The 22,081-nt window shown below is 39.0% G+C and overlaps 1 protein-coding gene across 11 annotated transcripts in view; it reads left to right on the top strand.

Annotated features, from left to right (window-relative positions):
- Positions 1–22,081, top strand: part of neb (nebulin) — a 66,019-nt gene that overhangs the window by 21,456 nt on the left and 22,482 nt on the right. For 10 of the 11 annotated variants that reach the window (XM_067604403.1, XM_067604409.1, XM_067604408.1 and 7 more), the window contains exons 51-108: positions 55–258; positions 419–523; positions 1,688–1,795; positions 1,888–2,199; positions 2,294–2,497; positions 2,658–2,762; positions 3,230–3,337; positions 3,429–3,740; positions 3,842–4,045; positions 4,204–4,308; positions 4,786–4,893; positions 5,006–5,317; positions 5,421–5,624; positions 5,718–5,822; positions 5,933–6,040; positions 6,141–6,452; positions 6,556–6,759; positions 6,998–7,102; positions 7,350–7,457; positions 7,592–7,903; positions 8,322–8,525; positions 8,648–8,752; positions 8,935–9,042; positions 9,133–9,444; positions 9,765–9,869; positions 10,040–10,138; positions 10,295–10,396; positions 10,529–10,636; positions 10,756–11,067; positions 11,181–11,285; positions 11,404–11,508; positions 11,612–11,716; positions 11,815–11,922; positions 12,036–12,146; positions 12,269–12,466; positions 12,957–13,061; positions 13,197–13,301; positions 13,401–13,505; positions 13,703–13,810; positions 13,891–14,004; positions 14,191–14,388; positions 14,936–15,040; positions 15,283–15,387; positions 15,501–15,608; positions 16,450–16,557; positions 16,683–16,790; positions 16,911–17,015; positions 17,135–17,239; positions 17,343–17,441; positions 17,555–17,659; positions 17,880–17,984; positions 18,089–18,193; positions 18,366–18,470; positions 18,970–19,074; positions 19,205–19,309; positions 19,498–19,602; positions 19,795–19,899; positions 20,930–21,034. In XM_067604403.1, coding sequence (XP_067460504.1) covers positions 55–258; positions 419–523; positions 1,688–1,795; positions 1,888–2,199; positions 2,294–2,497; positions 2,658–2,762; positions 3,230–3,337; positions 3,429–3,740; positions 3,842–4,045; positions 4,204–4,308; positions 4,786–4,893; positions 5,006–5,317; positions 5,421–5,624; positions 5,718–5,822; positions 5,933–6,040; positions 6,141–6,452; positions 6,556–6,759; positions 6,998–7,102; positions 7,350–7,457; positions 7,592–7,903; positions 8,322–8,525; positions 8,648–8,752; positions 8,935–9,042; positions 9,133–9,444; positions 9,765–9,869; positions 10,040–10,138; positions 10,295–10,396; positions 10,529–10,636; positions 10,756–11,067; positions 11,181–11,285; positions 11,404–11,508; positions 11,612–11,716; positions 11,815–11,922; positions 12,036–12,146; positions 12,269–12,466; positions 12,957–13,061; positions 13,197–13,301; positions 13,401–13,505; positions 13,703–13,810; positions 13,891–14,004; positions 14,191–14,388; positions 14,936–15,040; positions 15,283–15,387; positions 15,501–15,608; positions 16,450–16,557; positions 16,683–16,790; positions 16,911–17,015; positions 17,135–17,239; positions 17,343–17,441; positions 17,555–17,659; positions 17,880–17,984; positions 18,089–18,193; positions 18,366–18,470; positions 18,970–19,074; positions 19,205–19,309; positions 19,498–19,602; positions 19,795–19,899; positions 20,930–21,034 — 8,355 coding nt within the window. Of the gene's footprint in view, positions 1–54; positions 259–418; positions 524–1,687; positions 1,796–1,887; positions 2,200–2,293; positions 2,498–2,657; positions 2,763–3,229; positions 3,338–3,428; positions 3,741–3,841; positions 4,046–4,203; positions 4,309–4,785; positions 4,894–5,005; positions 5,318–5,420; positions 5,625–5,717; positions 5,823–5,932; positions 6,041–6,140; positions 6,453–6,555; positions 6,760–6,997; positions 7,103–7,349; positions 7,458–7,591; positions 7,904–8,321; positions 8,526–8,647; positions 8,753–8,934; positions 9,043–9,132; positions 9,445–9,764; positions 9,870–10,039; positions 10,139–10,294; positions 10,397–10,528; positions 10,637–10,755; positions 11,068–11,180; positions 11,286–11,403; positions 11,509–11,611; positions 11,717–11,814; positions 11,923–12,035; positions 12,147–12,268; positions 12,467–12,956; positions 13,062–13,196; positions 13,302–13,400; positions 13,506–13,702; positions 13,811–13,890; positions 14,005–14,190; positions 14,389–14,935; positions 15,041–15,282; positions 15,388–15,500; positions 15,609–16,449; positions 16,558–16,682; positions 16,791–16,910; positions 17,016–17,134; positions 17,240–17,342; positions 17,442–17,554; positions 17,660–17,879; positions 17,985–18,088; positions 18,194–18,365; positions 18,471–18,969; positions 19,075–19,204; positions 19,310–19,497; positions 19,603–19,794; positions 19,900–20,265; positions 20,368–20,929; positions 21,035–22,081 lie in introns of all 11 variants that reach the window. The other variant, XM_067604414.1, reaches the window with a different exon arrangement.

The raw sequence follows: 22,081 nt of genomic DNA, 5'->3' as shown, positions 1-22,081 counted from the left end.
TTTTAAAGTTTTTGAATATCTTTAACTTCAATAAACCCCTTTTGTTTCATCCAGGCTGTTTACAAGGCAGAACTGAAGGTGCTGCAGGGTATTGGCTGGGTGCCTATAGGTTCATTGGATGTTGAGAAGGCGAAGAAAGCTGGTGAGATCCTGAGTGAGAAAATGTATCGTCAGCACCCAAGCAACTACAAGTTCAAAGTCTCTACTGAAGACATGTCCTTGGCGCTGGCTAAGGCTAACGCTCATGTTATGAACAAGGTATTCAATCATCAATCCTCAGAGAATTATTTAATATAAAAGCAAAACCCTCTGTTGACTATGTATGCTGATATGATAAGGGTTTTTTTCTCATAAAATGGCATACCTGCAGGGTTCATAATATGAATAAATTTCATGTTGTTGGTTTCTGTGATTGCAGAAAGCATACACTGACGCCTGGGAGACTGAGAAAACCAAGATCCACGTTATGCCTGATGCTATGGAGGTTGTTCTAGCCAAAGCAAATAATGTCCACTACAGCGTGGTAAGTGAAGAATTAAACATGTATCTTGTTACAGCAGCTCTTATTTATGTATTACTTTCAATGAGGACTGGGAAATATGGTTGAAATCAATACTGCTATATTCATAAGGATATTTTTCTGTTATTGATATGTACTGTATATATCACGGTATGGCCAATGTATGCAAATTCACATACGATCATCAAATGTTCAGTAAAAAGAAACTGTGTTACACTACTATGCGTAGCATCAGATCTTCACAGATGTAAAACAAACATATAAATAACTCTTTTTGTTGTTTTTATAGAAGATGTGCTCTAAATCATTCATTTTGACATGAAAATTTTGTAGAATGATAATCTGACATGATCATATCATCACAATATGATTCCACTTCAAGTCAGTAAACTGTGATATTGAATTATCACCTTGTCCTACTTAAAATGGAAAATGTAAATACATTTGAAACTGTTTATAGTGATCACGGTTACAGTGATCAACTGCATATATGGATCAAAAAGCTTGGGACAGAATCATTCCTATACAAATGCTGTTTAAATAATTTGCTTATAATAATCAAGTAGTCCGCTTACAGTGTTCATTTTGGGACTTTTCATAAATGAAAACATATGGAAAAAAGGAAAACAAAGCGGTAATTCTATTTTTTTTTATCCTATTCCAATGATACATGTATGATGTGTAATTAGCAGCTGCAGCACCATTATCAGGTGTTGCGGTGCACCTCCGCAGGGTTGTGCGGAAAATGACTTTCTTTTTCCTGTCATGATTTCAATGTGCACACAGCACATTGAAATCATGACAGGAAAAAGAAAGTCATTTTCTCTCAATGAAAAACATAGTCTCCTTGAAGCTAATGACAAACTGCCAAAAACGAGCCAACGAGATGCAGCTGCAAAACAACCAGTGTTTGAAACAGCTGTACTGTATTTTGAAAGTTAGTAAAATTCAGTAAATAGCGAAGCTGCCTGTTTCATTACTTTATATTCATGTAATACATATATAAATGTCAATAAGATGGTAATCTACATGAGAAATTAAGAAAAAGAAAAAAAATCTGTTATAATAATCATCCACTTATAGTGATCAATTTGATCCAGACGGACGTGATCACTATAAGTAGTTTCCACTGTACTAATGTCTGTGGGATTTTGTGTTTGTTTACAGAATAAGTACAAGCAGGCATATGAAGATGCCAAGAAGGACGGCTACGATCTGCGCAATGATGCCATTTCCATTGTCGCAGCCAAGGCTTCCAGGGACATTGCCAGTGATGTAAGTTTCTTTTTAATTATTTCATTTTACCACTTGTACAAGAGTTTGTGTAACTGTAAACAAATAATGGTCTTATTTAATTTCTTTTCCAGTTCAAATACAAGACAGGATACCGTAAGCAGGTTGGCCACCACGTCGGTGCTCTCAGCATCCAAGACGACCCTCTGCTCATGCTGGCTCTGAACTCAGCCAAGATTGCCAGTGATTACCTGTACAAGAAGGACTTCAACAAGTCCAAGACCAGGTTCCACCTGCCAGTGGACATGATGGCATTTGAACTGGCCAAGAAGAACCAGATTCAGGTCAACCACGCCAACTACATCACCCGTCTACACAACTGGACTTGCCTGCCAGACTCCACTGATGTGGTCCAGGCCAGACATGCATATGACCTACAGAGTGATGTGAGTATGAATCCTTAAATTTAAGTTTTCATGCATATGTTTTTAAAGTTTTTGAATATCTTTAACTTCAATAAACCCCTTTTGTTTCATCCAGGCTGTTTACAAGGCAGAACTGAAGGTGCTGCAGGGTATTGGCTGGGTGCCTATAGGTTCATTGGATGTTGAGAAGGCGAAGAAAGCTGGTGAGATCCTGAGTGAGAAAATGTATCGTCAGCACCCAAGCAACTACAAGTTCAAAGTCTCTACTGAAGACATGTCCTTGGCGCTGGCTAAGGCTAACGCTCATGTTATGAACAAGGTATTCAATCATCAATCCTCAGAGAATTATTTAATATAAAAGCAAATCCCTCTGTTGACTATGTATGCTGATATGATAAGGGTTTTTTTCTCATAAAATGGCGTACCTGCAGGGTTCATAATGTGAATAAATTTCATGTTGTTGATTTCTGTGATTGCAGAAAGCATACATTGACGCCTGGGAGACTGAGAAAACCAAGATCCACGTTATGCCTGATGCTATGGAGGTTGTTCTAGCCAAAGCAAATAATGTCCACTACAGCGTGGTAAGTGAAGAATTAAACATGTATCTTGTTACAGCACCTCTTATTTATGTATTATGTTCAATGATAACTGTGCAATATGGTTCAAATTAATACTGTCATATTCATAAGGATATTTTTCTGTTATTGATATGTACTGTATATATCACGGTATGACCAATGTATGCAAAATCACATACGATCATCAAATGTTCAGTAAAATGAACTGTGTTACACTACTGTGCATTGCATCAGACAAAACTCTTCACAGGTGTAAAACAAAAATATCAATAACTCATTTTTTGTTGTTTTTAAATACAATGTGCTCTCAATCATTCATTTGGACATGTATGATAATCTGACATGATCATATCATCACAATACGATTCTACTTCAAGTCAATAGACGGTGATATTGAATTATCACCTTGTCCTACTTAAAATGGAAAATGTAAATACTAACAACTGTGGGATTTTTGTGTTTGTTTACAGAATAAGTACAAGCAGGCATATGAAGATGCCAAGAAGAAGGGCTACGATCTGCGCAATGATGCCATTTCCATCGTTGCAGCCAAGGCTTCCAGGGACATTGCCAGTGATGTAAGTTTCTTTTTAATTATTTCGTTTTACCACTTGTACAAGAGTTTGTGTAACTGTTAACAAATAATGGTTTTATGTAATTTTTTTCCAGTTCAAATACAAGACAGGATACCGTAAGCAGGTTGGCCACCACATCGGTGCTCGCAGCATCCAAGATGATCCTCTGCTCATGCTGGCTCTGAACTCAGCCAAGATTGCCAGTGATGCCTTGTACAAGAAGGACTTCAACAAGTCCAAGACCAAGTTCCACCTGCCAGTGGACATGATGGCATTTGAACTGGCCAAGAAGAACCAGATTCAAGTCAACCACGCCAACTACATCACCCGTCTGCACAACTGGACTTGCCTGCCAGACTCCACTGATGTGGTTCAGGCCAGACATGCATATGACATACAGAGTGATGTGAGTGTAGCTTCCGTGTTAATTTATTTCTCCCGGTCTTTTTTTATGTTCATGCTACAAAGTTGGTAGGAAATTGAATTGTGTATCACTACACCTTACAGGCTGTCTACAGAGCTGAATTGAAGTGGCTTCAGGGTATGGGCTGGGTCCCCATCGGCTCACTTGATGTGGAGAAAGCCAAGAAGGCAGGAGAGATTTTGAGTGAGAAGAAGTACCGCCAACACCCCAGCACCAATCCCTTCACCATCTCAACCCAGGCCATGGGCATCGAACTGGCAAAGCATAATGCTTTGACCATGAACAAGGTACAATCATTTTTTGGTAAAATATAACTGTATTTTTCTGTGGAGGTGTTTATAGAATATATGATTGATTATCTTGATTTGCAATAAAGATCTCTCTCTGGAGATCTCTTCAGTAATTACTATTGGGTAATACAGGGATTATTTGTGGTTTGTTCCAGCGTCTCTACATCGAGGCATGGGAGAAGGATAAGACCAAGCTGCATGTCAAACCCGACACTCCTGAGATCCTCCTCTCTAAGCAGAATGCCATCAACATGAGCAGGGTTAGTATAATTCCTACTGCACACAATAAGAATATGAACCATGGATTATTTGGAATGTGATTTTAACTGCAGTTTCTCACTATCTCTAGGTCAACAAGACTGGCTCTTTTGTTGGACATGTTAAAAATATTTTTTTACGGAATCTGGAAGCCTTCTTGTTGGCCATATTTACTTATTTACTTCCTTACGTCTCACTCAGATTACTCTGACCTGAATTAGCTGCCAGACGAGATTCTTACAGTGGATTATATGAACGTAATCCCTTGAGTAAAGTCCTAATCCAATCCAATGCAATGCTTTACACGCATATTATGGAAAGCCTGAAACTTTTTTTTGTTCCACAATTACACCTTCATTTAGTAAAACAGTTTGTATATTACATCTGAGATAGATTTTAATAAGTGTAGGATAGTTCTAGCATTGTAGAATCAAAACTTTTCATGCAGAAAATGTATTCATCTATGTCTTTCTTTGCAGAAACACTACAGACAAGGTTTTGAGGCCACCATTCAGAAGGGTTATCACCTACCTGTAGATGCAATCTCTGTCACGTCTGCTAAGGCATCCAGGGACATTGTTAGTGATGTGAGTGACTCATACTGTACCATGTTGTTTATATGTTTGCAACACTGATATAAGACAAAATGTGAGATATATTCAGGTTTTAACAAGGAACATTTCTGGCTGATTTCATTAGTTCAAATACAAGACAGGATACCGTAAACAAGTTGGTCACCACATCGGTGCTCGCAGCATCCAAGACGACCCTCTGCTCATGCTGGCTCTGAACTCAGCCAAGATTGCCAGTGATGCCCTGTACAAGAAGGACTTCAACAAGTCCAAGACCAGGTTCCACCTGCCAGTGGACATGCTGAGTCTTGAACTGGCTAAGAAATGCCAGATTCAGGTCAACCACGCCAACTACATCACCCGCCTTCACCAGTGGACTTGTCTGCCAGACTCTAATGATGTGGTCCAGGCCAGGAAAGCCTATGATCTTCAAAGTGATGTAAGCCCCTCTGTAACATGGTCAATATATCTCAACATATTATGCCATGTCAACTGTGCTCACAGTATATTGGGATGTTACATGTATGTGCTTTTCCCTACAGGCTGTATACAAATCTGAGATGGACGATATTAGAGGTGTAGGGTGGGTCCCCATTGGTTCACTGGATGTGTTGAAGGCCAAGCATGCTGCAAAAATTCTTAGTGACCGTCTCTACAAGCAGAAACCAGACACACTGAAATATAAAACTGACATGACTTCCATGTCCATGGCCTTAGCCACAGCAAATGCTGATATAATGAACAAGGTATAGAATATCATATCCCTCTTTTACATTTTTTGCATATTTGTTGAATCTCTTCCTGGTGGTTACAATTTTTGTGTTTATTTCTCAACACAGAAAAAATACATCTCTGCTTGGGAGGCTGACAAGGTTAAAAATCATGTTCCCCATGACATGCCTGAGCTGTTGCTTGCTAAAGCTAATGCTCACAACATCAGCAAGGTAATGTCTGTTCTGTTTTGACTTATTCCAGTTTTCTACATCCATGCCAGCAAATATCAGTTTTTATGCATCATGGTTTTCATTTTATAATTTGTATATTTCTTTTTCAGAAATTATACAGGGAAGCTGTTGAGGAGACTTTCAGAAAGGGCTATGACCTTAAAGCTGATGCTGTCTCTGTTGTTGCTGCCAAACACGGAAGAGATATCATCAGTGATGTACATAACATACAGTATATTTGAATACTTTTCTCTCTAATTTTGATTTGAATTTATATTTATTCAGTTAATTATCGCTTTATTCTTTCTCTCTACCCAGTACAAATACAAGACAGGATACCGTAAGCAGGTTGGCCACCACATCGGTGCTCGCAGCATCCAAGACGACCCTCTGCTCATGCTGGCCCTGAACTCAGCCAAGATTGCCAGTGATGCCTTGTACAAGAAGGACTTCAACAAGTCCAAGACCAAGTTCCACCTGCCAGTGGACATGCTGAATCTTGAACTGGCCAAGAAATGCCAGATGCAAGTTAATGATTTCAACTACAGAACTCATCTGCACAACTGGACCTGCCTACCAGACTCCACTGATGTGGTCCAGGCCAGAAAGGCCTATGACCTGCAGAGTGATGTGAGCAATGAAGATTTCTCTTTTGGTTTATTGAACACTGCCTTCATAGTTTTTTTTCCTTTAAAAATACTCACTATGACTCCTCTTTTCCTTCTACTTGTAGGCTGTGTACAAGGCTGACATGCAATGGGTCAAGGGAACAGGTTGGGTGCCAATTGGTTCCATTGATGTGGAGAAAGCTAAGAAGGCAGCAGAGATCCTGAGTGAAAGGAAGTACCGTCAGCATCCCAGCAACTTCAAATTCACTGCCCACACAACTGACATGCCATTTGCCCTTGCTCAGGCCAATGCACATATCATGGACAAGGTAAAGATTGCACATCTTATTTAATAGTAATATTTATGTCATTGTACTGTATTCATTTTTTGGGGAGGGTTTTCTTAGGGATTTTATCTAACTCTTGGCAAAATGTTTCAGCAGCCTCCTTTATTTAATATTGAAGCCGTAATATTGTTTAAGATAAAGCTCAGTTTTTTCTATAACAATGTTTTATGATTCAGATTAAGTTACATCTTAACGAACTGTATTCATGTTCTGTTTCCAGAAAGCTTATGTTTCTGCCTGGGAGACTGATAAAACCAACATTCACATCATGCCTGACACCCCAGAGATCCTCCTGGCCCACCAGAACAGACTCAACACCAGTCTGGTAAGCTTCACCAGTTGTATAACCAATGAGTACAATTTATTACCTTATCAGTTATTGTTAACTTCATTTATGTATCTTATCAGTTATTTGTGTTAAAGTTAGATGAATGAATTATATTTTATGTATTTGTTGACTTTTCAATCACTTCTAGTATAAAGGAAATTGTCTGCTCCTCAGGTACATATTATTGTGCTGTATAGGACTCAGTGTATCAGACACCCACACAACATCATTCTTGTTTCCCCAGAAACATTACCGTGAAGGCTTTATGGACACCATCAACAAAGGCTACCACCTTCCCAAAGATGCAATTTCTGTTTTATCAGCCAAAGCCCACCGGGACATTGCCAGTGATGTAAGTCTATTCTTCTCTTTTAAATTTTTTCATATTCCCTTCACTTTGTGATTTTACAGGCTGCATTTTGAATATTTTACTACACTGAATTATTTTAAGAAACTGAAAAAAATATTGCTATCTCAAATTTTCAGTACAAATACAAGGCTGGTTTCCGCAAGCAGTGTGGTCATCATGTTGGAGCCCTTAGTGTTAACGATGACCCACTGATTATGTTGGCCGCTCATGTAGCCAAGATCTCCAGTGACAACATCTACAAGAAGGACTTCAACAAGACCAAGACCAAGTTCCACCTGCCAGTTGACATGCTGACAATTGAACTGGCCAAGAAATGCCAGATCCAAGTGAATGATTTCAACTACAGAACTCATCTGCACAACTGGACCTGCCTACCAGACTCCAATGATGTGGTTCAAGCTAGAAAGGTCTACGATCTACAGAGTGATGTAGGTATATGTGAACTTTAGCTGTCTTGTTGAAAGAAGGTGAAGTAAGGTGGGATTTTTGGAGTTTGTTGTTAGATCGTAGGCTACGAAAGAGCGATGCAATCAATAATTTTTTTCTAACTAAAAGAATGAAATTATCACCATAACTGAAACTGCATTAAGTTGTATTGTCTTTTCGACCCTGCAAAGACAACCTCAGGATATGGAATCGAATCTCTTACTCTTACTTACTTGCTTAGTTTCATCTATTCTCTGATCACTCCCAACATTTTGATGTACCCTGGACGTGTGGCCAACAAATGTTGTGGCAATTCCCTCATCCATTTTTTGAGACTTTCTGCAGATGGGAAAATGCAAGAACTACAAAGCAGAAACATAACGGCATGTGGTGTGGTAAAAAGTGATATTTGTTTTTTAGGCTGTATACAGATCTGACCTGGAGTGGCTTAGAGGATGTGGCTGGTCACCTCAGGACTCTGTGGATGTTCTCAAAGCTAGACATGCCCAGACTATTCTCAATGAAAGGCTCTATCGCCAGCACCCAAGCACAGTCAAATTCACCAGTGCCGTCGACCTACCGTCTATTATCTTGTCCAAGCAAAACGCTGAACACCTCAGTGATGTGAGTAATGACCACTTCTTTCTGGTGAATTTAAAACTTAATACTAAATGTCTTATACAAATATCTGTGTGAATGAGGGCATCAAAACAAAGAAATTAACGTTTTGATTTTCTTTCTCACAGTGGAAATATAGAGAAGTCTGGGATAAAGACAAGCTCAAAATTCATCTGCCACCTGACACCCCCACCTTTGAACTGTCCAAGGCCAATGCTATCCATATCAGCAATGTAAGTTTGTATTGTTACAACTCCTGTACCAGTCCTGATTATGTTGAAATCCATAAAACTTTACATAAACATCTTAAAAGTATATAAATATTTTATTCGTTGAAATGCATTATTCATTCAGTACATTATTTTTGACTCTATGTCGTGCAGTCTTTTTGATCATACTTTGTTTTTCTGTGCAGAAACTGTACACAAAGGAATGGGATGATGAGAAGGCCAAAGGCTATCATATCAAGGAGGATGCTATCTCTGTGCTTAAGGCTAAAGCTTCCAGAGATATTGCTAGTGATGTAAGAAAAAAAACATGGTAATGTACAGCAGATTAATTACTAAGCTACTTGCTGATGTGTCATTAACCTTTTATCCCTTCTCTTGTAAAGTACAAGTACAAAGACGGATACCGTAAGCAAGTTGGCCACCATATCGGAGCCCTCAGCGTCAATGATGACCCACTGATAGTGCTGGCTATGAACTCAGCCAAGATTGCCAGTGATGCCCTGTACAAGAAGGACTTCAACAAGTCCAAGACCAAGTTCCACCTGCCAGTGGACATGCTGAATCTTGAACTGGCCAAGAAATGCCAGATGCAAGTTAATGATTTCAACTACAGAACTCATCTGCACAACTGGACCTGCCTGCCAGACTCCACTGATGTGGTCCAGGCCAGAAAGGCCTATGACCTGCAGAGTGATGTGAGCAATGAGAATTCCTTTGTTTGTTTATTGAAAACTGACAGTTTTTTTCTGACACTTAAGCTGTCCAAGAAATGCTAAGTCCAAGTCAATGACTTCAACTATAGAGCTTATCAGTGTGGACTTATGTGGTCCAGGCCAGAAAGGCCTGTGATCTGCAAAGTGATGTAGGTTTATAGTTGTATTCATTGATAGTATTTTTTGGATCTATTATTGATATACTGTATACTCCTATTTTAGTCTCAACTCATTGTGATTGACTGTATAAATTACATGTTATGCAAACCAGATAAACAAATCTACCTGCTTTGGTTCTCCAGGCCGTGTACAAAGCTGATCTGGAGTGGTTACGCGGATGTGGATGGATGCCACATGAATCTGTGAATGTTATGCAGGTCAAGCACGCACAGCAGATCCTGGCTGATGTAAGTTTGATTGCTAATAAAAATAACTTTGACTCTGTAATTACTTGTAAAACTACAGACATTCGTATATACTTGTAAAATGTTTTTAAAGTTTCTTGAAGCTGACAAAATGCAACTTCAGTAAATTAGCTGGATTATTGTTATTGCATATCTTTCTTGCTATTTTACAGAGGGGCTACCGTGTCAAGTTGGATGAGCAAAAATTCATAGTTCCAGCTGACAGAGTCGACTTGGCCTGTGCCAAGCATGCTGCTGACGTCCTCAATGAGGTGAGGATGACTATGCTATTCTGATGTTGCTCTATATATGCTTTTAAGTCCCCTCTTCAATTCATTCACCACAGCATCACAACAGCAAAGTGGCAAATACTTGAGAATAATTTAGCTGTTTTTGGTAACTGAGTTTTGATTTCCAATTCTTTTCAGGTCAAATATCGTGAGGCTTGGCATCAGGAAAAGACAAAGTACTCACTGGTGGACACTCCAACTCTTGCCACAGCCAGAGAGGTGGCTAAGAATGTTCACCCAGTAAGATGACTTCTTGTATTTGTTGATTATTTCAATTCAACAATACTTTGTCTCGTACCAATTTTATCCCCTTGCATATTCAGCTTGATAAATGGTACATGAACCAATGATAACTACCTCCATCTCTTGCAGAAACTGTACACCAAAGAGTGGGATAAGGTCAAAGCCACAGGCTACTTCATGCCTGGAGATGCTGTACCAATCAAGCAGTGCATCCATACGTCTAAAGTACAAAGTCAAGTGAGTAGCGGGACATAGTTGCATTTGTCCCTTTCAAAACAAGGACATTTATTAAAGTTGCTCTTAATTTGATTGAGAACATGACCATATGGAGATAATGATTTTTGTCTGTCCTGTAGCATAAGTACCATGAGGGATACCGTAAGCAAGTTGGCCACCACATCGGTGCTCTCAGCATCCAAGACGACCCTCTGCTCATGCTGGCTCTAAACTCAGCCAAGATTGCCAGTGATGCCCTGTACAAGAAGGACTTCAACAAGTCCAAGACCAAGTTCCACCTGCCAGTGGACATGCTTAGTCTGGAACTGGCCAAAAAATGCCAGATCCAAGTTAATGATTTCAACTACAGAACTCATCTGCACCAGTGGACTTGTATGCCAGACCAGAACGATGTCATCCAGGCCCGTAAAGCCTATGATCTTCAAAGTGATGTGAGTGCTATCAGACAGCACACCAAACTAAGACTCATTTAACTTATTCATGCAATAAACTGACAGATTATCTTTCTTAATCTTCTAAAATGTATCTGTGTTTTTGTCTGCAGAATGTGTACAAGGCTGATTTGGAATGGCTTCGTGGATGTGGATGGGTCGCAGCTGACTCTGTTGAACACGTCAAGGTCAAGAAGGCTCAGGAGATTCTCAACGATGTATGTTTACTGTATTACATTTCTGTCTTTGGATTTGGCTATTTTTCTTTTTACATATTTTGCTTGTTTTGGTGTCAACACACTGTGTTTCACTTTGATGCTCTATTTTTTCTTGCAGAGGCTTTATAAGAAGAATGCCAAAGATGGATTTGGAAAATTCACCCTGGATGCAGAGTTCCCTGATATCGCATTGGCAAAGATAAATGCTGCCAATCTCAGCGATGTATGTAAAAATCTAAAATTTAAAAGGCTAAATTTCAAGAAGCATATTAATACACAGTAATCAAATCTAAAATGTAAATCCTGTTCTTTTCCTCCTACTGTAGCTGAAGTACAAAGAGACCTTCAATGCAGAAAAGGGTCATTACATTGGTTCAGATGACACTCCTCTACTGGCCCATAGCAGGGAGGTGTCTAAGCACATCAGTGAGGTAATGTCAATGATTTTTGACAATTTTCTTTTGTTGATTGTATATCACATATTGTATCAACCTTTTCTAAACATTGTACCTACTTTCTGTGTTTTCAGACACACTACAAACTGGAATGGGACAAGAGTAAGGCTACAGGCTACCATCTGGACCATGAATACATCCCTGTTGTTAGTGGCAAGAAGGGCAGGGAGATTGCAAGTGATGTGCGTTTCTTTTTTGTTGTAGTCAGTGACACATGTCACATAATTCAGTTACATTTACAGTTCTTACAGTATGTAAGCAAAATTGAGACTTTTATTATTCTGAATCCTATTAGGCCAAGTACAAAGATGCCCATGAAAAAGCCAAAGGTCACTATATGGCTGGGACCCTGGTGGACTTCCCTGAAGTGATGCGATGTGGAGAGCAGGAGAAAAACAAGGGCCTGGTAAGATATTGTTTGTCCATTTGTTCCATATTCCATATTTATCCATTTCCATAAACTTTGTTTTAGGTTAATTTCTGTCACACTGTTAATAACAATTACAACGACTTTCCATGTCTTTACAGAGGCTCTACCACAAAGATTACCATCAAAGCAAGCTCAAGACCCACATCCCACCTGACGTAATTGCTAACCAGGTAGCTAAGAGGTGCCAGGACATGCTGAGTGATGTCATCTACCGCACCTACCTGCACCAGTGGACTTGTCATCCTGATCAGGAGGATGCCATCCGTGCCCGCAAGACCAACGAGATTCTCAGTGATGTAGGTCCTTCTTCAATGCACCTCTCATGCCAGTATTTAAATTATGTACCACGTCCTGTGGCAGATGATCGGACAAACTCGTATTACATCCACTGTCAATTTTCTGTTAGATATATGGGCAATATATATATAGTATGTGTATATATATATATATATATATATATATATACATACTGCAACTATCTTTATAAATGTAGTTATTTGATAAAAGTTGTCTTATTTAAGGCTCAAAAATCTGAGATATTGTCAGAGCAATTGTTTTGCTGTCCAGATTTGGGAGTTGTTCTCATGTTCTTTATTGTACTACACTACCAAGACAAACTTTCTTATAGTATGCCAGCACAACACCAGAGGCCAACTTTACATACAAAATATACTAGATATTAGACTATATTAGATTTATTGAAAGCCAGAAATTATACAGAAATCTAAACATTCTTTCAGTATTATACAAATAAATATGTGCTTTCTTCCTCTCTTTATTTTATAGGTGTTCTACAAGGAAGACCTGACCTGGATGAAGGGGATTGGTTGCTATGTGTGGGACACGCCAGAGATTGTACGTGCCAAAAAGGCCTACGAGCTGCAGAGTGATGTGAGTAACCACACTGAAATTTACTGGAAACATTTAGAAACATAATTCTTAATGTCCAGGCATTTAAGATAAATAATTTAATTCTTTACTTCATGAACCTGTTCTTATTTTCTCTTGTCATATTTTCCTTTTTAGCTTAAATACAGAGAGGATGCCAAGAAAGAATACAACAATTATTCCATTGTGACAGACACCCCAGTCTATGTGACTGCTGTCCTGGGTCACACCTGGGCCAGTGAGGTGAGTGAGCTGGACTTTTTGAATAAGCATATTTACTGTTTTTTTTACTGTTTGAATGCCCAAATGAGTGCAATATTTATATACAATTGTCATTGACAGCTGAACTACAGGGAGGCTTATCAAAAGGAGAAGCACCAGTATACCACTGTTCTGGATACATACGATTATGCCAGATGCCACAACTTCAAATACTTCTTCAGCAACGTAAGTGGAGATACATGAACATATCTCTCTTTCAGTCATTGTGTGCATTGTAGCACTGAAGGAATGCAATTTAATTCCCCGGTAAATCCTACCTTGAACCTTGAACCTCATTGACAACATTTAAGCTATCAGCTTTTTCAATGGCATGTTGTAATGATGATTATATTCTGGCTATATTCTGGCTTTTCTGTCATCAGAAAAACTACACTGCTGCCTGGGACACAATCAAAGCCAAGGGCTACCACATTCCACATGACTCACATGCCTTGCAGCACGCCAAACAACAGAAGATCATTCTCAGCGGCGTGAGTTCAACTTTGAGTTCTATTAATTTTATTCCATTTTATTACTATTTTTGACAATATGAAATTTCTTGCCCCTTTAGGTGAAGTATAAGGAGGATTATGAGAAGTTCAAATCCCTCTACAGTTTGCCCAAGTCTCTTGAGGATGATCCTGCCACTGCTCGTTGCGTCAAAGCTGGAAAGCTGGTCCTTGATGTAAGTTAAATTTATTGAGCCATTTCATCTTCCTCATGTGCAAATTTCCTTTGAAGAGGAATACAGGAGCTGTACTGTAAGATTAACTCTGTTTTGATAAACAATCTAAAATGCATCCAAATGTGATTTTGTTTGTGCAAACATAATGCGAGAACTTAAAGAACCATCTGTTGTCCATCTTTATAGCGTCTGTACAGGCAGGACTATGAGAAGACCAAGGCCAAGAACCATATCCCACCAGACATGCTGGATATCTTGTCTGCCCGCAACACCCAGTCCACCGTTAGTGGGATACACTACCGCAAGTATCTCCATCAGTGGATATGCCTTCCTGACATGCAGATGTATGTCCAAGCACGCAAAGTCAGCGAGCAGCTCAGTGATGTGAGTAACTTCCCTCAGCTTGATATTCTGTGCTTGTTACTGTGCAGCCACAGTAGTTACAGATTGGTCAAAGGTACAGCCACATTCTAGCTTATATTTTTATCAGTGATATTATTTTTGATAATATTGTATCTTCTTTTTTAACTCGCATTTTTAAAAAAATTTAGCATCTTATACAGTGCAAGATAATTTCTTATTTTAATATGACAAGTGTTTCTTTATCCAGTTTCCAGCTGGATATACAGTTTAATTTTTTATTCAGTAGTAGTTCATATTAATGAGTACAAAGGCAACTGAAGAGTCCAAAAGAAGTGAGATAAGTATATATATGTAAACAGTATACATATGTGTTTATGGTCTTTTTTGTCTGTTAGTTTTTGTTGTTGTTTTTTTGAACTATACATTGTATGAAAAAGCGTCAGGTTGCAACCACTTACAATACAAAACACATCTGCCAAAAGTCCCTTAACTTACAGTAGGACATGACCAAAATATGTTAATATGATTGCCATAATTGAAAGTATGTTTTATTGTGCGCTATCCTCAGATCTTCTACAAGGATGACTTGAACTGGCTGAGGGGCATCGGCTGCTATGCCTGGGACACACCGGAGATCATCCGTGTCAAGCATGCTGGTGATCTTCAGAGCGAGGTTAGCCCACCTAATATATTCATTCTTAGGCTACTTTCTATTCCACGTTATCTGCAATGACTTGATTTACAACTTTTAGCTCCCCCTCCACTGTTCAAATGTTCTTCATATTCCTCTTCTTTCTAGCTTTCAGACAACTCTCATTTTCTTCCCTTCCAGTAAATCCTCCCCAGACTTTTTATACTATCTGGTGTTTAATCCGAACCAATGCTGATTGCCATGTTTTATTGTTTCTATTCCAGCACAAGTACAGAGCCAAAGGTGTTGAGGCTTTCAAGGACTATTCAGTGGTGATGGAGACTCCAGAGTATGAGACGGCCAAGCAGAACGCTCAAAACCTGAGCGATGTAAGTGACTCTTTAAATTCTCTGAACGGTGTTGGTTTATTACTATCTATATTTCATTACGTAACAAAAAATCATGATCATACATCTAATCTTTTTTTCTTCTCATTTTCCAGCTGCACTATCGCTATGATTACCACACCAATGTCAAGGGAACCAACACTTCTCCTGCTGTCACTATTGATACAGAGAGGGCACGCCTGGCAAACTACATCCAGAGTGATGTAAGATAGTATTTCTTAATATTTTGTCTTTGTTTAAGAACTACTGTCATATATACACTGTGTGTACACTGTAAGAATTTGTCACCAATGCTGGATGGTAGGAGCATGAGTGACCCAGGGATAAAGTTCTCACCCACAATCACCACCAATCCAGCTTGGTCATGCACTTCAAAAAATCCTTGCTTTGCTTTGACCAAAATCATTTACTCACTCATACACACTCCATTGTTTACGCTATAGTGAGTAGTAGATTTAGATTTTAGAGACTTATGCTTCATCATAATTTTGTGCCATCACTGACTCTAAGTTTTTGCATCTGTCAAAGCATTGCATCATGAGATTTTAGCAGAAAGTAGTGTACATGCTTTGGACAACACATTTTTCGTTCTATTCCGGGAATTTGTATGGGCCCTGTAGGACATACATTTTACACTGACACGGTGCACTATGTAGCAAATAGGGATTGATTTCAGACACAGCTCTTGTCTTTATTTAATCAAAAATGTTTTAAATAATTTTACCTCCTACTGGTCACTGGTGCAATGACAACCACCAATGAGTCACAGAGGTACTGTAGCACATGGCTATCAATCTCTACACAGCAGTTGACTGGGAATATGGGTATTTAAAATTGGGAGAGAAAGCAGACAAATATCTACAAAAATAAATTTAAAAAATGCTGGATATAAAATCTACATCATTTTTAGGAGTTTACCTTCAGGGTTTATGGCTTTATTTTGTCCCCTCAATATATGTCTTACCATTGTATTTTTCTATCAGTATACATGTTTTTTAATCTGAAATACATCTGGTCTCACCCTGTTGTCCTGGCTTCTCTCAGAACTGGTACAAGGAAGCCAACAAGCACGCCATGCCCACCGGATACTCCTTGCCCAGTGACACCCCTCTCATCAAGCAGGTTAAGATGAACAGCCATGTCAGCAGCGATGTAAGTATTTCACTGTCCTATCTTGAATCATCCAATTAAACTGTTCTTTGGATAGCAATTAAGCCTCCCTGCTCACATAGTTTTGATGTTACTGAGTCACATTCCTTTTGCTTTTATTTGGATAGGCGAAGTACAAGGCGGCCTATGAGATGATGAAGGCTAAGGCCTACACTCTTCATCCAGAGGGAGTCAACTTCGTCAACGCAAGGAATGCTAGCAAGATCATTAATGAGGTAAGATAAAACACTGCTGCTTTTCTTGACACATTATAGTTGATGGAGATTTACATTGTTACCTTGTGGCAATTGTACTGCATAAAACAATTTCACACTTCACTTTCTCCACTTCCCCAGCGTCTGTATCGTGCGGACTACCACAAGAAAAAGGACAAGATCCACACAACCTACGACACCCCTGAAATTAAACAAGTCAAGATGAACCAGGACAATCTCAGCGACGTATGGAACCATTCTCACACAATTTACTTCTTTTGTGTTCCTATTTTTGTTCATGTAGCTTGGTGGAGTTGATTAGCATATTATGTTCAGGCAACTTTTTTGTTCTCTGATCATTCTAGTTGTGCTACAAAGAGAAATACTACAATACTAGAGGACAGCTGATCCCTATGCCCATTACACCTGAGCTGATGCACTGCTACCATGTCAATGAGATCACCAGCGAGGTATGGAGGAAAAAGAAATAAAGTCTGACTCACATTTTCACACATTTGACTTGGAAACTTTTGTGAGAAATTGTTCTTTAAAATCTTTTTTTTTTGTTTTTAGCTAAGATACAAAGAAGATTTGTTGTGGCTAAGAGGCATTGGCTGCTTCTTGTATGACACCCCAGAGATGGTCCACATCCGCAGCATCACCAAACAAAGGGTATGTGCTTCAGTAGAATATCCTCTTATATCACTGTCCTTCATTTTCATTGCATATTCAACTTACTGCAGTGGCATCACAATCACTTGTATGGCCTGTTTTTTAATTTATAGGCCAACTATCCAGTGGAAGCTAAGAAGAACCTTTCCAAGTTTTCCGTGGTCCTTGACACACCAGAGTACCAGCGTGTGTCTGAGCTGAAGACCCACATGAGCAACGTGAGTCGTTTTCCCAAACACTCATTATCACATTATATGGATAGCTGTAACATTATTAGGTCTCCAAATAAAAGTAAAGTTCTTGACAACTAAGTAGCTTTTAAATAGCAGCATCTTCCAAGGCTTGTGTTCTAAGAAAAATGATAGTATTCTGTCTGAAAATAAATAAATAAATACATTTCGATCGAGCTTTTGACTTTTTCTGACCCTATAATTTCAGCTGATCTACAAAGCCCATAGCAAAGAAGAAATGGCTAAAGTCAGCACCACTGTGGACTCTGTGGACATCCAGAGAGCCAAATGGGCCCAGCAGCTGACTAATAAGGCAAGTTTAGATACACTATCACTTATTGAATGTTTTTTTACACAAATTTATGTTTCTTTTTCCTTGCAATGTAACATTATTTTGCATGTTCTGTTTTTCTACAGTTCGAGTACACGGACCTTGCTCATAAAGAAAGAGCCCATTTCACCCCAGAAATGGAAACTCCAGACTTGGACCATGCTAGAAAAATGAAAATAGTCCAAAGTGATGTAAGTCCTCCTCATCATTTCTCCCTTATCTTTGTTTGGATATCCTTGCTATTTACTAGTGGGCTATCTTGCCTTCATAATGCCTCACTTCTGTAGATTTTTATAAAAGTAAGCATGTCTTGAGACTTAACTAACTCTCCTGATGTGTTGCAATAATTGTTTCCTCCCTTAGCTCAAGTACAAAGATCAGTATGAGAAGATGAAGCACAGGTACACTGCCATTGCTGATACACCCCTCCTGGTCCGTGCCAAGAAAGCCTACCTCCAGTCCAGTGATGTGAGTATGCTCATTTGATAACCTGCATAGTAAAGAATAATGTTTATATCAATTTCATATTTCATTATCCCTACCTAGAAATTTTTTTTTTTTTTTTTTTGGTGTCCCTCTGGTGCTTCTGCTCAAGCTCCCTTTTAGCAGTAACCCAATATCTGAGTTATGGGACTTTAAATAAAAATTGGATATCAGCTGGTGATTGCTCAACTGATTTCAGAGCATTAGTCTATAAAACCTGCAATGAATCATGTCTGACTCCATCTGGGAAAACTTTTAATCAAGTTAAGAATTTCATTAGCTTATGGAGTGATCTCCTATGACAGATCTCATGTTGTTTTATAAACTTTTCAACCATGCCACAAAATGCTGCCTGTAAGAGTCAATGAGGCAAAATGTGGGCTTTGACTTATAATTAAAGATTACTTTTAGAACAAAGATGCCACAAACACCACTTTCTGTATTTTCTGTCTGGTAACCATTCTGTTGCTGTTCATGTCTTCAGCTGCGCTACAAAGAGACCTTCGAGTTCTCTAAGGGCCACTACCTTACTGTCAAGGATGCTCTGGACATCACCTACCACCGCAGAGTCACAGACGACATCAGTGAGGTCAGCACTTAAAATTAGGCTCTCTTTGCACCATTATATTTAGATAATGTCAACAAAAAAGTAAATATAATTTTGATTTTAACTCTTTCTTCTATCTTACTGTTTTTCTGTCCATCCATCTCTACCACAGGTTAAATACAGGCAAAAGTACATTAAATCTCTGGGTACATGGAAGTCCATCCCCGACCGTCCTGAGTTCTTCTTCAGTAGAATTGCCAGCGATAACATCAGCGATGTGAGTACTGTTGAATTGATATTTTGTGGTTATGTGGCACTTAATAATGCTGAGAAAGTTTTGAAATTGCATCAAGCCTCCCAAAAATACACATCTTCTATATTAAAACTGTGACCCTCAGTGGGTAGAAGGTCATGCAGTATTATTGGCTGTGTAGTATCTAAATGAATTTTTTTTTCTCTTTTTAGATCAAGTACAAGGAAGACCTGGATTGGCTGAAGGGTATTGGCTGCTTTGTGTGGGACACACCTGAGCTGGTGCAGGCTGAAAGAAACAAGACACTGTACAGTGAGGTAAGGGTTCTATTTAGTTCATATTTTAACATTTATTACATCAACAATATGACAAACATGTTAATTTCATACTATAGAAAGTACCATAAATTACTCATGATTTGTTTAATTCATATAACAAATATACTGAATAATGTAGTGTATGCCGTCATTTTAACTGATCCTGATAACTGTTTCATTTCTTGGTAACAGAGACTGTACAAAACCTCCTTTGAGAAGAATAGAGGCAACTTCAGGTATACCTGTGACACTCCATTCTTCCAGGCTGCCAAACAAGCCTCCATGCTCATCAATGATGTAAGTCCTTTCATTCTTCAACCCAGTATGATAATTGATGTTTGTAGCAGAAACAAATATGTTATAATCAATTTGTTGAATCGACTTTGTGAAATTGATACTTTTCTCTCTCTCTGTGCATCTTAAATGGACTTTCAGCTTGGAGGTAAAAATCATGAAGTTAAAGTATTATTTGATTATTGCCTATTATGTTTTTAACCTCCTCTTTTTACATGTAACATACATGTAATGTTTAAAAACGTTGCCCTTCACCATCATATCAAATTGTTTTAATCTTCCTTTGTCCCCTGGAAAACTCTCATGACATGACAGCGCACATTGTTTTCTGGACATTTGTCTTTAACTACCATCTGACATTCTGAGCAGAGAATCTACAAAGCTGGTTATATGAAGACCAAAGATAAGTTCACCGTAACTACAGATGATCCTAGATACCAACTGGCCAGGGAAAACAGGAAGATGAGCCAGGTAAAAGCCCTGGTCGTGTCATACAACTGGCCTGCATCCTCCGCTGTTTCCTCCGGCCCGGCCCTCCAGGCCTCTGACACCGGTGCATGAGGTCGTCGACAGACCTGCTGGTGGTGGTCGCCGCATGGCTATGATGATGAATTTCTGTCCCTGTGTTCTCTCTGTTTCTTTTTGCCCCTCACAGGTTATTGTAAACTGTGTCACTCAAATAGCAGGTGGAGCAATAGGAGAGCAAGACTCTCCTTTATCTGTGCCATCAGAGACAGTTTAATCATTCATTAATGCATAGATTATGCTTTGTAATAAAAAATGAGTAAGCACAAACAAACAAATGAACAAATCCTTCCACTTCTGAATATGATGATGTCTGTCACTGAGGACACAGATGAGAATATAGCTCCATCGTCACATTTGGATCTCCGGAGTCCTTCTCCAGTCCCTCCCAGTGTCACTGCTGTTTTTATATGTGTCCTTAACTTTTGCATGATGTGTGTGTGTGTGTGTGTGTGTGTGTGTGTGTGTGTGTGTGTGTGTGTGTGTATGTGGTTGTGTGTGTGGACAGGTAAGGTATAAATCCAAAGCAAAGGATCTGCTAAAGAGTGGCTGCAATGAGCTATTCCGCCCTGACATCCTCACAGCCCTTTACCAGTCCACTATGGGCAGTAAGGTAAACAACCGAGAGTGGTTGAACCATGGTAACTCCAATCCTTGTCCACAAACAGGCAGAAAACAATCCCTCTGTAATTTAAGACTGACAGTTGAAAGTTAATTCAGCATGATGCTCAGTCAAGTCAAGTTACACTGTTCCTTCCTGCTGTTTCTGGACAGGGTCTCATCACATCGTATTTTCATCCTTCCCTTCATTCCATTTTAACTCCCAAATGACTATCTGACATCCCATTCTTCCCTTTCATCCTCTAATCCTTCCATCACCCATCCACAACTCTCCATCCCTCATTGATAACCCAATATTTAACTTATTTTAAAATGCAATGCAGTAGTTGTCCAACAGCACTCTGATATCTAGAGTCAGAAAATATATGCAGCATATATACTTTATAGTGTATATGTGTAGAACTTTATGTAATTACAGCATCTTTCAGATTATTCTGAAGATTTTTTGTAGAAAAGTCAAAAGGCAATCCTGGTATGTGCCATAGTGTCATGTTTGATACTACCACTGGGGGCGCCAAAGAAACGTTCAAATTCTACACATATTGGTTTTAAAATGGGATTTACAAATTGTATTAATGTTGTACCAGCTATTTTAGTACATAGCTGTTCCACTAGTCACTTGACTTTCACTCTCTTCTCTTGAGTAAACTTCATCTTTGCTGAAGCCACTGTATGTATCAGATTCAGCGATCAATAGCATAAGATGGACTGCTGCTGGTCACCATGAACTACGTGGGCACTGCAGATTTTCATGACTGCATAGTGGTAAAATGTTTATGTTTATTTAAGAAGGGGCAATGCACATTAATTAACATAAGCACTGAGGTCCATCATGTAAATGTGCTAGAGTTAGCCATGCAGGCTAATTTTCATTTGCAGTCCTTGCATTGCTTCTCTCATGTGTCTTTGTCTTCATTTTCACCTGGAAAATAACCACCTCTGTTTTCATGCATGTTTTTTTTCATAATGCATGCTTTTATTAACTTGTGCATGGCACCACATCACTTATAAGATATGGACTGTGTTATTTTTAACCAGT

Source organism: Thunnus thynnus, chromosome 11 (genome assembly GCF_963924715.1).
Source record: "Thunnus thynnus chromosome 11, fThuThy2.1, whole genome shotgun sequence".
Taxonomy (NCBI): domain Eukaryota; kingdom Metazoa; phylum Chordata; class Actinopteri; order Scombriformes; family Scombridae; genus Thunnus; species Thunnus thynnus.
The sequence above is the reverse complement of the archived record's forward strand: the minus strand, read 5'-3'. Positions and strand labels throughout refer to the sequence as shown.